Source organism: Numida meleagris, chromosome Z (genome assembly GCF_002078875.1).
Source record: "Numida meleagris isolate 19003 breed g44 Domestic line chromosome Z, NumMel1.0, whole genome shotgun sequence".
Classification (NCBI taxonomy): Eukaryota; Metazoa; Chordata; class Aves; order Galliformes; family Numididae; genus Numida; species Numida meleagris.
In genome coordinates this window covers 45,191,351-45,204,522 of record NC_034438.1, presented here as the reverse complement: position 1 = coordinate 45,204,522, position 13,172 = coordinate 45,191,351, and the positions used below count along the sequence as shown (strand labels likewise).

Here is a 13,172-nt window from a genome sequence, read left to right as displayed (position 1 = left end):
TGTCGTATCCTTCACATCATTAATGATTTAAGCAGTGTGCACAACCAGGAAGCAGAAGCTTGGATTGCTTTCATTATTACTCCAGAGGACAGAAACATGGACATCTCCGCTTTGCCAAACAACAACCATCCTGATAAATTCCTACAGTTGGAGGTGAAGTCTTTAGTGAAAAACTCAACCTTTCTACAAGCCAGCCTGGCAAAGTTCCCAGAAGCAACTTTACCTGGAGTGCAACAGTGGCACAACAGGGTCTATTTACAGGTAAGGTCTAACAGAGGCAGACTCTTTTCCTGACTTTTCTATCTTCTTTGGGGGATCTGGAGGCAAATGATACGAGCTCAGCATTTCAGCTGTGAATTCAGCTTCCCACATCTCTGAATCTGCACCACTAATATCCCCCCCAGGAGTTTTCCCATTGACTTCAGTGAGGATTGGGCTCCAGAAGGGCACTCACTCTTCTCAGCAGCAGCACAGTCTACCTCATTTACTTCAGTACATTATGCTTCCTATTCCTTGTGGTGACATTTTCACAGCATTTCCCAGAAAGCTTACTTATGTCAAACATGGATTAATTGTACTAAGGAGGCTAATAGAACACTCTCTCTAAAGAAATTACAAGTGCGAGAAAGAAGGGAAAAGAATAGCAAAGGAGGGGGAAAAAAAGCCAGCACTGGTCTTAAATGTGAAATCCAGGCGACAACACTCAATAAAAAGGCACATTAGAGAGAACACCAGAGATTCTTGCTGGTATCTTGCTAGCTTGCGCATGTCTGTGTATTTTGCTATATCTTCTTTACTTCGCCTTGTTTTTCCTCTTTCCTCTTTGACCTTGCTGTCACCCTGACAGATGTCTGTTGAAGGCATGAAAGGCAATGACAGCATTAATTCAGGTTATTATGTGGAGGTAGCAGTGTTTTCATGGAAAAATGCAAAAGTGCACTGTCTAGCAGATGCCTGGAACCCACAGAGGAGACATTCGTATCTGGATCAGCAGCAGTACAGCTGCATCAGCTCACACCCCTCTGGGCCCCACTTGCAGCTCACACCACAGCACTCCTTTCTGGCTGCCTGGGAAGCCCCTTGCATTTCCCCACCCCTACCCTGAGAAAAGCTCCAAGGTCTGGTTCTTGTCAGGGGATGGAGACACACGGAGGTGGCTGGGGGCTGAAGAAGGTTCTGCATCCTGAGCATCCCCAGGACATGTGTCCAGGTCCCCAGGGCAATGAGAAGTGGGATCTGAGAAACCATCAACATGGGGGCAGGAGGGGAAGAGGAGGAGCCTTGAATCTCCCATAGCTGCTTCCAGTTATACTTCTTCCCTCATCGGCTGCCCAGACCCCTTCCCTCCCTCCAAGAGCACACTCCTATTGTATGTTCCCCGCCCGGGACTCCCCATGGGGAGCTGGAAGGAAGGGGGCAGGCAGGGAGGTCCCACATTCGCTGCTGTCTCCCATGCACAGAGCTCTCACTAAAAGAAAGAGCCTGCGGGATCCCAAACAATAGGGCATGAAGCAATGCTGGCCTTGCTTCCCGCCCCGCTGTGGCCCCTCTTTGTGCAGGATGAGGCAACCACACACTGAGCTGTGCCACAGCGGGACATTTCTCCCCATTGTTGCTGGGCAAGAGACTACAAGGGCAGGCCAGGCAGGACTGGGCTGAGTGGAAACCCTAAGCTAGGCCTCCCTCCACCTTGCTCCCTGCAGGCACAGCCAGGGAGATGGCTGCGCCTGCTGCCTTGTCAGAACAGCTCCTGTAAGCAGCATGGTTTATAAACCCCAAATGTGGGGCATAACCTATGTTTCTAAGTGCAGTCCTTAGAGACTGTAAGCTATCCAGACGCCACTGTGCCTCATTCTCCCTCCTTATGAAAGAGAGCCCTCCTCTCTTTCCCTCTTGCTGACAAATAAAGGGAAAGGAGTTGATGAATTCCAGACGTTAGAATAAACACGATGGCACTGTGGAGAACTAATGGTGCAGGAGTAACATGTTTTGCTTTAAGATGAGAGAGCTAATGGGGTTAAGGGTTAGTTAATTCAGAAGCGGAAATGAGGGGGGTGAGGGAGGAGAATTGGTTTCAGAACATATGTGAGTGACCTGCAGACTCCCAGCATCCTTGAAAGCAGCTGAAATTCCCCACCCAGAAATTCATTTTTTTTTCTGTAAGGAGCTGTGGCTGCAGAGGGCTCCCAGTGCACAGTGACTGCGTGGCAGTTTGCAGCCTCTTCCAACCTCTGCAGTGAGAACACTCGCTGCACCCTTCAGTGCTTATGTGTTCTCTCCACTTATAGCTTCTAAAATGTATTTTATATTTTATATACTTTATTGTAAAAAGCAGACTGATTATAATGGCAATTCATGTTTCTGACCAAAAAGTTGCTGCTTTTTCCCTTACTTCTCTGTGTAAGGCAAACGTAGCAGCTTCCCTGCTCAGCATGCATTTTCACTGTCTACTTCAAATAACGCAGGCCATTAAGTTGTTCAGGAATCCTGGCCCTTCCTGGTTCAAAGCAGCACAAGAAGCACAAACTGTTTCTTCAGCAACGGCAGCAGGTGTTGCCCATTTCGAGTGCTCTCGGCCCTGCAGGCTGCTCTGCCCCAGCACCTCCCGGTGCCCTGTGCGCAGCTCCCACATACCAGGCTCGCCCCTCTCCCTCAGCCCATCCCCTTGTTTTCAGCAGTTCTTGGACTTCTCCTTCCTGCTTGTGTTTTCTCCTTTTCCCTGGAAGACAGCAGAGAGAATTTTGTCTTTGCACACTGTGCTCCTCCTCTTTGCTGCAGTTATTAGGATTTCACAACTGGACAACTTTGGCCTGCCAGTAGTGCTGTTACCATACTAACTGCAGTTCTAACACCTCCTGGTGTTTCATCTGAATGCAACACCTGTGTCTGCCCCTTGCACACCTCTCAGGGCACTGAGGAGGAGGATTTTTCCTCTCAGTTATGTGCTGGGCCAGTTGCTGCCTGTCCCTTGGCTCAGGCCTCTATTACGTATGTGTTCTCTTATTCTTCCCCAGACATTTGCAACTGTCTGCAGTCAGAGACCAGCTGCAAGGCTGACAGGATCTCTGATCTGATGCCATACAGCAGTTTTTATATATTGTACTCACAGCCCTGCAGAGCTCCATTAGCAATGACAGACAAAACAGCTTTCTTTAAGTAAACAATTAATTACTGTGCAGAAGTACTCTCAGTGCTGCGCAATGAAGATAGTATGAATGCCTACTTTTCTCTGAATGTTCCTGAGTCCTGTCACTTTGGCTTTAGCTTTTACAGCCACCTACTGATCTGCTATCCACATCAGCTGGGCTCCCATCTTGCTCCGCATCACCTAATGCTGACTCGTTCCCTCTACAAGCACATCTGATCCCCTTCAGGACTCTAGAAAAGAAAACGTGAATTCTCAGGAGCCTTGTTGTTCTCAGATCTGAGTGCTGTTGTCTTTCACATCTACTCACCTAGACATGGTTAATAATTGCCTTCCTGGTTTCTTTTCCGCAGCATCCCCCAAGACATTATATTTGTCTAAGAAGATGTACAGAGGTGATTATTGTTTATTCTGATAAATGAGCTTTTTCAGTTGACTAAATACCTTACAGAACCTCTACAGTTGTTACAACTATCACAGGGATCCTTAAGTCCCTAGCAGCTACCGAGAAGTTTTCCATCAATCATACCTTATGTCTCTATATCAGAACAATGAACAATAGAGTGTTATAATTCTAAACAAATCACCTACATAATGATTACCCTGCTACACAATTTCATTAGCATTGAGGATGTTCTTACAAAACAGCTCTGGCAGTGTATGCTGGCCAAAAATTTCTAAACAGCTGCTTTAGTAAAACTACTAGGCACAGCTGCCCACAGGCAGCGTTTGTTGTTTTCTTTGAGTATTGCCCTAGCTGTAGCCAGCAGCCCCAGCTTGCCATGGAACATGAAGAACTCTCTCTGTAGGGAGTAAGGGAAAATTTGACTTGCATAATGTAAAGTTCCTTAACTTTTTAGGTCTCTTTCATGTCTTCTTGCAGGCAGGTTGGCTTGGGACAAAAGCCTAGCCTTAGCTCTTTAATGTCTTGGCTTTGGTGGATTATAGCTTGGTGCTTGATATCCCCCTATCACAGACTGAGGACAGAAAAGTTCTATTAATGTGCTTCTAAAAGACGATTTCTGTGCTAAACCAACAGTGGCAACAGAAGGATAAAGCTAAGATAATAATAATATTGAAATATTTTCTAACAATACAGATTACTTTAGAATTTATAGTGATGTATGTTGTCGTGTACTGATATGTATAATTTGCATTATGAAATCATTTATCTGCTTCTTTAAATACATACGTTTCATGCTATCTGCTTCATATTTACCTGTACTGTTTCTTGGATCTAAAGTACTTTTTGTCTGTGCTTTAGGTTTCTCTCCTTCCCTTTCCATAAGCAGTCTCTAGGACATATCTGCTGCAGAAATTTCACAATCAAACCTTCAGCTGCACTCAAAAATATCCTCCCTATTAACGTAGCACTTCAGTGTCTGTTCTCCAAATCTTCTGCAAACCATCTCCTACTCAAATTCCAGTCCAGTTCTCTTGGTAAAACAATTTTGCTCCTCCCATCATATTTCTTCCCTAGCTTTACTTTGGAAAAGCACATTCTCCTGTCTTCATGCATTGCTGCCTGTAGAAAGGAAGGTATTCTGGAAGAAGGGGCATGAAGTTCTGACACAAAGCACTCTCTTTATGAAAAATTCTCTATCATGCCATCTTTTCCAAGTTTGGGAGGGTTTTATTTAAAACAGCTTTAAAAGTCACTGGCAAATTACATTATTTTCATACTATTTTAGCCTAGGGACACTGAACATCCCATGGTGAGACAGCTCGCGTTCTTCAGCAAAATGTTCTCCAAGTCCAACTATCTAGCAGGCCTGAGGGAAGCATCATTAAGGTCATTGACAAATTTTAAATAAGAAATAAATTAAGTAAAGTAAAATGGAATCAAAAAGAAATGACAGTTAAAAACACCAGCTCAGCTGAAATCTGGCCAGTACAATCCAGAGGCCTTCAGTGCCAGCTGTAACTGCAGTGAATAGAGTAATACTGTCAAGGGACACGTCAAGGCTGAGGAATGACATATGGAAATTATGATTAATGGAATTATGATATAATGGAAGAACAGGGAGGCACTGAGGATCCACCCTCCTACTAATGATAATTATTGATGGAAAATATACTTAGTTACTTTTGATGATTTAGCGATAAGAATGCCAGCAATTCTACTAGGATTACTTAGACAAAGGTTGATGCTTTCTTTACCTTTTTCTTTCCTTTCTAAAGAAAACCAGGCCTGTGCTTTTGTCTACACCTGCCTACCCCACATTAGCTCACAAGGCCTTTGCATATATGCAGACACAAGGCACAGAGCGTATGATGTTCTGCAGCAGCTGGCTTCAATTGCAAATGGGTCCACCAAAGAAGAACATCACTCAAGCTGAGGAATCAAGCAGCTTGCTGTAATCTTTGGGACTGGTGCTGGCTGGTCGGGGATCTGTGCACCTCCAGAGCCAGTGTGAGGAGGATGTGGGAGCACTATGCTCCTCTCAGCATGCCTGCCAGGGCATCAGGCCAGGCCAAGCCCACCCTTATCTCAAGGGAAATGTCATCTGCTAGTCAGGAGAGCTTTGTGTACACTGTGATGGAAGTGTAAAGACAGTCCTGAAGCACAGGACAGGTACTGGTGTAAGGGCAGGGCTCTGTCAGAAACAGCTCTCCTGGGAAGCTGAGCTGTGGCTGGAGCCATGGGCTAGTTCCAAGTCTCTGGGACAGAAGGTCATTGCATGGTCTTACCAGCTCCTGGAGAGGCTTAGGCTGATGTGCTCCTTAAGCACATTGTGAATTCTCCAAAAACCACACCCCAGCACAGTCATTACTTCTCCTCCTCTGCCATCCCCTGTCCTAAAGGTCTGATTGAACTAATGTTTTGCAGGGAGAATGCTCAGGTGTCTAATTACCCGTGTTCTGACTGTACCTATATTAGGAACTTTCCCTTAGTTGCATGCCAGGCCTCTGATGTACTGACAGGCCTGTCATGCAGTGAGGGTAGCAGAGTTGTGAGATCCCCCCTCAGTGAGAGGGGTAGCTTCAGCAAAGACAGCCACTGGCGTATTGTCACCCTGCACTTCACTCTGCTTTGTTCTTGCAGCTGTGCTTCTGCATCTCACTGCCTTGGCATCTGTCAGATCTGCATGCTCCACTGTCATACCCCATAGCAGCATTCTTCTACACGGTAGGTTTTCTTTTCAGTGGGCCTCACAGTGCCAGTTCATATTTGCATAAAACTTTAATGTTCTCATTGTACCTACATGCTTTCCACAGGAGGAAGAAATCTTCACAGAGTGAACAGTCAGACTCCCTTAGTGACTATGTTTGCTAGAACAAGAAAAATTGATGCACATGTAATTTTAATAATGACTCTTAACAAATGATAGCTCTGGAAGGGAACATGTGTCATAGGTAAATGAAAACAAAGGCTAACTTCTGCTCTAATTTGTGCTTTACAGAAAGAAAAGAAAAACATTACTGAGCTGCCTGGGTTGGAACTGAATGGGGTCAGCCAAGAAATGATAGACAAAACCCTTGGGAAACACATTACACCCATCACACTGAAATCCACAATCAAGAGCAATCCCTTGTATAGTGATTTCCAGGTGGATGATGACTGGGAGGAGAAGAGAAGGATCCCGTCCTGGACTGTGCAGGACTATGACAGACACTCACTGCACTCTGACTTGGCCAGGCACATGAAGGTAACGTGCTGCTGCACTTCATTCAAACAAAATGGATTGCTATAAGCTGTATGTGAACAAGAGCCACAGTGCAGAATGTTTGGTTCTTTTGGTAGGATTCCAGAAGCAAATGTGGACATGTTTTCCTGTGCAGACATGACACTAACATGAGTCTGATCAGAAAAAGAAGTCTATGTATCTGGTTAGATGCCAGCAATTTCAGTTCAGCAGAACACAATTTCTGTAATGAGAAAGTCTTAAACCACAACACCCTGCAACAGTTTCCCCATCTATATTGAGGTGATCTGTAAACCAGGTACTTAAATATTATGTGGCCATTTTTGCAGCTGTTCATAACACAGATAACACACATTTTTTCAGCCTTATTCACACTACGCAGGATCCTACCTGTATGTACATTTGCACAAATCATTTGTAATTTTTTTTTTTGTGGTTGCTTTTTCATTTGTTTGTTTGTTTTTGCTATTCCCTTTTACTGGAAAGGGACTTAGAAAGGAATTAGGTCTGCTTTTATAAGTCAGCATCTATTCTTCAGGAGACAATCTGGTTTCTACTGTTGTTTTTGTTTTTGTTCCCCCCCCACCCCCCCAAACTTATTTTATGCCTGGTGTCCTACATTTGGTTCCTGGCTGGAAAGCGTGGTTTTAGTTTTCCCCAGAGGAACATTCACAGCATCTGGCAAGTAGCACAACCTACGTTCAAGTGAAGGTCTCTTGGATTTCTGTTGTGATGCTTTATATTCATTAATCACTATCTGGTGATAGCCAAAATACTCCTAGCTATGTTCTAATGACTTTATGTGCAAGGCTGAGAACTGAGTTGTGAAGTGAAGAACTGAGTTCATTTTCTGGTTTTTCTTTTAGGAAAATCCTAATGATCTACAGTTCTGGATGGGGGATATTTATACTCCTGGGTATGATACCTTGTTAAAAAAGAAAGAGAAAGAAAGAAAGCATTCTAAATGGTGCAGAATTATCCTGCTCATGGTACTACTTGTTTGCATCCTGATAACGATAGTCACGCTCAGTGTTTTACTTATTTAGTACAGCCAAAAGCTGTTGATGGAAGTTTTTCAATAAACATTTTTATTAAGTTATTCTCCTCCCTTGTTTTATTTGAATTCCATTTTTTTTTTGTCACAAGTACAATTTGTTTGACATCACTATTTTACAGTATTCTTGTGCAACAAGAACTTGATCCTGAAAAGATACAGATACCCTGTGCATAGGAGAATGTCTCCTAATGGGTATAACTGAAAAGCAAAAGTCTGAACACAGCACTTATAATGCCTTCTTCTTCTGACTGGCGATTTGATTCAGTATGTTTAATATAGTACATATGATATGCACAGGCTAACAATTGAATATTTATTCTAATAAATACCTGCCATCTTTTTATGATAGCTATTATTGGAACACAGCAAAATATAACAGAGTGGCATTCAGGGTTTTCTAAAGAATTCTGAAACAAAAAGGTATGCATTACTTGCTGACTGAATGCATTTCTGCATGAATGCCACCTTTTCTAAAACCTTAGTCTAAATGGATAAATGTTTCCTTACACTTTTTTGGAAGACAAGAAAAACAAAAAATAGACCACTAAATCTCTGGGTTCATATCAAAATAATTTCCTGGAATCTGTGAGAGTGTTTCTTCACTCCAGTGTCAAGATCTTCGAACATGCACCATCTTTCACACTTCAAAATGTGGAGAGCTAATATTTTTTAACAGCTGCCACATCAGGATCTGGAGCAAGATTTGGTGAGAGGTAAAGTTGAAACTGGAATTTGAATATATCTATTTGAAAGACTGAAGGAATATAGTCATTCGGTAAGAAACAGTCTTTGAAAATGAAAGGAAAAAGACAACTAAGTAAGTTCTAACAGAAAAATTCAGGAGGATGAAAATACAAAGTGAAATAAAAAGTGAGTGAACAAAGAGAGAGGCATATGCATTATTTATTTAATCTCTAAAAATTCACCCTGTGTGCTGCAAACTCTTTACACCTCTACCAGGGCAAAGGGCTACAAATACTGCTGTGCTGAGGATCTCCCTCACTAATATAAGAGAACTCACATATGCATAAAGGAAAGCTTTGCACCAGATCTACCTCTGTTCACACAGAAAAAAAAATATTTTGAAATAGTTCAGAAATAGGATAAAGGTGGAAATGTATGCATTACCCTGTCTGAGCTCCAGGACATGCCTCACTTACAGCACCTTTGCAGTGCTAAACTTAGATCAAGGTGAATCCACCTTTGCCCACAGTGTGCCAGTGAGATGAGTGTGCTTAATTTCTTCCTTCCTTGCCTGCCCTGTCTGAGCCTCCTTTCTGCCATAAATACTTGGACCCTGCTCCAGATTGCACCATAACTCATTCAAAGACCCAGTCTGAAGGCACACACTGGTTTAATCTGGTGATCAGCCAGCAGCAAAAGTGTACCAGTGTTTTAATGCATTGGCAGAAAATCAGTATCTGCATTGTAATGTTGAACATTGCTGTAAATACACTGGGAAGGAAGCTTGGTCTCCCAGCCCACTGCAGCTGTGCTGTGGACGGGTGTTCTTCTCTGAAAGATCAGAGCCACTCGGCTTATGGAAGTAAGAACCAAGGGCCATTCTACAAGACTAATAGCTAACATTATGAAGTAATTATTCATATTAAAGCAACAAAACTGTTTTTTTCCAGCCATGGTAAATTTGCTTTAAGTGCACTGCATACAATGCAGAGACATATTTTTCTAAATTACTGAGGCCTGTAGGCGGGAAGCCTAGAAGCAAAAGGCTCTGTAATTTCCAAGAAAACCGCCAGTAATGAGAGTTTCTTAACTGCATTGCTCTCTGAGGGTTTAGCAGCAGGGATAAAATCGTTTTCTCCCCAAGTCCACACCACTGCTTCAGTCTGGCTTTGCTGCTGTCACCTAGCGGAGAGTCGGAAAAGAGGAAAAAGGCTCCAGGCAGGGCTTTGCTGGTTTGGAGTAACGCGCATTTATTTACTTGAGTTTTTTTTTTTTTAAATTGTATTTGTGAGTTCTTTTGCTGCCACCTGGTGGCGGAGCGCGCCTGGCGCGGAGATTCCGCGCAGCCCCCCTCAGCCCCTTCTACCACCTCCGGTCACCCGCACGTTGTCTCGATTATGGAAGTACGTAAGTGTTAAAAACCCGGGGGGAGAAGAGGCCGCACTCGTTCTCTGAGGGAGTGTCTGCGCTGCCCGTGTGGAGGGGCCCCGTGCTTCTACGCGCCTGGAAGTGCATTCGTAGGGGGACAGCTCGTCATTGCCTGAGAGCGGGCCTCTTTCTGGCCTTTGGGAAAACAAACAACAATTGAATACTTGAGGGGGGAGGATAGAAATGAGAGACAAAGACCTCTTTTCAAGTGGATGGGAGTCCTCCCTGCAGTGTGCTTCATCCAGAAGCGTCGAGGAGACAGCCGTATTTAACCCCTGGATGTGATGCCAGGATACATGTATTACACAAGAACAGCTTTATTTGTTAAGGTTGCTTTATGCCACCTCATTACTGTGTGATTTTGTTTTATTTTTTTAATTCCTTAGAGGCAAGAGCTGAAGCAGGAAAGTCATCGTGTAACATTTATAAAGTGGGATTAGGATAGGTGTTTGGAAAACAGAATATTTAGTGTATTCCAAAAGTGCTTTTAAAACTGGATGAATAAAACAACTCTACTAGGTAATGACATTCAAATGGGACATGCAGCATTTTTTCCATAGTAAGTAATCTCTAAGATCTAAATTCATTGGTCTGTTCCTGGCATGAGAGGATGCTTACGCATACACTCTGCTTGACTTCAATGGGATTTAAGCAGGTGCTTAAAGTAAAGAAGTCAAATTTGGATCAGAACAGGAACAAATGTTGGCGAGGGTTTGAATTTTTTATTCCAGTGGTAATCAGCTCAAATGCCAGCAAAGTCTCCTGCTTAATAGCCAGTAAGACTGTGACAAGCAACACCAGGCTGATACATCGATACCATGCCAGCACCTATTCATAAGATATAGAACAAGAGGGTAACTGCTGCAGAATGCTACCTTTGATGGAGAAAATGGGTACTTGCAGGGAGATGTAGAGGAATTTGTTCTTATGAAATGTGCAGCTGTAATCTGGAACTAAATAAGAATGATAGTTCACACAGGCTCTGCCAACTTATAATTGCACAGGCAGTTACTGTATTTTGCAAGTGATTTGAGAAAACTTAGTTCCTTCTTTTCAGCAATTAAGGATTACTTTTCAAAAATACCTATGGATTTGAACTTTATTTTTTATTGCCTTGTAGTACAACTGCTCTAAAATCACTAGAGCATTTTTGGAAAACTTAGAATTGCCCAGCCTTTCTCTTCCTCTGCCACATCCTTCTTTCCCTAAAACTATCAATAAATATGCACCTGTTTTATTTGTTTTCATTCTGTGAAGCTGCGGGACAGAGTCTCCTGCTTGGCACCAGCAGGAATTACCTGGGGAAACTACAGCTACCATTCTACTTCAGTGAAGTACAGAGCTGGCCTGGTAGAGATGGATCTTAGCAGGGCCTATTACTTCAGTAGGGTGTTTATTTTCACACTTTGTCTTCATATTTTTTCTTCTGCCAATGCACTTATCCAGCAAGACAGGTTCTAAAACAGGAAGAGGCTAGGGATAGAGGCATTTTTGTGTTTGCTGTCTGTAAAGTTGATCACACCAGCACTTAAAAAGGAAAAATGCAATGTGAGTTGTGAGATATCGTATAACACGACTTTCTCTGGGCAGGACAGATGCTACTTCTTCATTTATAGTGCATTGGTGTGTGAATGATGAGTTCACACTTATTTAAACAACGAAGAATTGCAAGAGCAGGTCATGTGGATGCTAAATATCTGACTCACTGTCACTGGAAGATCAGGATGGTCTCTGCAAATCCCTATAACCAAGAAGAGGATCCCACTGACCAGCTCAGATATGTTTTGAAACTGTTTGGTTATACTATTAACTCACTGAAATACAAATTTAGAGGTACAAGTCTTCCATCACAACTAATGTGATTTTCCACCAATTATTTCCTCATGCAGTTTTACTGTTCAGAAAATGCATCTAGACTTATAAGGTCTGAAGCAGCAAAAAATTGTCTCCGTAGAGCATTACATGCTGTAACAGTGACGGGTGTAAGATAAGGTGTACTATCTCTTTTGCCACACAAGATAAATTTTAGAAGTTTTTAAGCATCCAGTATGTTAAGTAAATTATAGTTTTTGGTTTAACAGCAGATAATATATCCTCTGATACAGCACCTTTTATAAAAAAAAAAGAAGCTTTTTGTGCAGAATTTTTAATTTATTTTAGGATCTCCTAGAAAGATTTATCCTTGTGAATAAAGAAAGACAGAAGTCCGGAGTACTTCTATAGATTCATGGGTCTCTTTTGGCCTCACCTGCACCACCATAAAATGACTATTTGCACTTTATAGGAATGTGTTGAGAAATACAGGAGAGACTCTAGTAACAGCAAGCTTCTGTTCTCACAGAAAGGATTTCACAGTACCAGTGCTATCTTTCATGACACTGGCTTAGACCCCGGTGACACGTAGGTGCACTCTCAGTGTACCTGATCCATAGGCACATGCCACTTTCTCAGCTGTTTGGCAGCTTTGTAAATCCAGAATTGTACATCAAATCTGACAGCCTGTGCCCATTTCCAGTCCATTGGCTGGAAAGAGTAAGCAGAACAATGGCTTTGAGAAAAATAAATCTCTTCATATAATACTGTTTTCCAATCTATGAATCTAAATCTTCAAAATATTTAAGTTGCAAAATATTTATGGTCTGAGGGATGCTTTTTTTTCTTGGTTTTCTTTTTTTTCCTTCTGTTTTTTGCTTTCTTTTCTGTCTCTTTTTCTTCTCCCTGAGGAGTTTTATTCACACTGTTTCATTTAAGTTCCTGAGGGCTGGAATTTGTGTTCCAGACAAATTTATCGCTTATCCATTGAGCTAAACCAAAATGATAAGCTTAACTAAGCTACATCTTGAAGATGGCTAGCTGCCTAGGTCTGCAGGTGCTCAGCTTTTCTGGACTTGTCCAGCTGCAAACAGCATTCAATGGATGAAGTTTGCAGCTATCCAAATTCAAATATCACAGAGCTGACCTTACATGGATGTTTCCCAACACCAAACAAAATCCAGGCAGACTTCTGCTAAGGCACAGATACACAGCAGGAGTGAGTGGAGGTGGAATCTGAGTACAAGTAGTTCAAGATAAGGAGCATTAGCCCAGATCTCTGAGGAGGTGTGACACTGTCTCCTACCTTTTGCTGCTGTTTTAAGCAGACTTCCCCGGGCAGCCAGTCTGGCTGTGGTGCATACTGATGGCCAATCCTCTTCCTGCCAGAAGGAATTGT

The 13,172-nt window shown here is 42.7% G+C and overlaps 1 protein-coding gene across 1 annotated transcript; it reads left to right on the top strand.

The window, feature by feature from the left end:
* Positions 1-7,839, top strand: KIAA1024L (KIAA1024 like). The gene is made up of 3 exons (XM_021381504.1): positions 1-261; positions 6,550-6,795; positions 7,659-7,839. The coding sequence occupies exons 1-3, from the start codon at positions 97-99 to the stop codon at positions 7,836-7,838; spliced, it is 591 nt and encodes a 196-aa protein (XP_021237179.1). The 5' UTR covers positions 1-96; the 3' UTR covers position 7,839.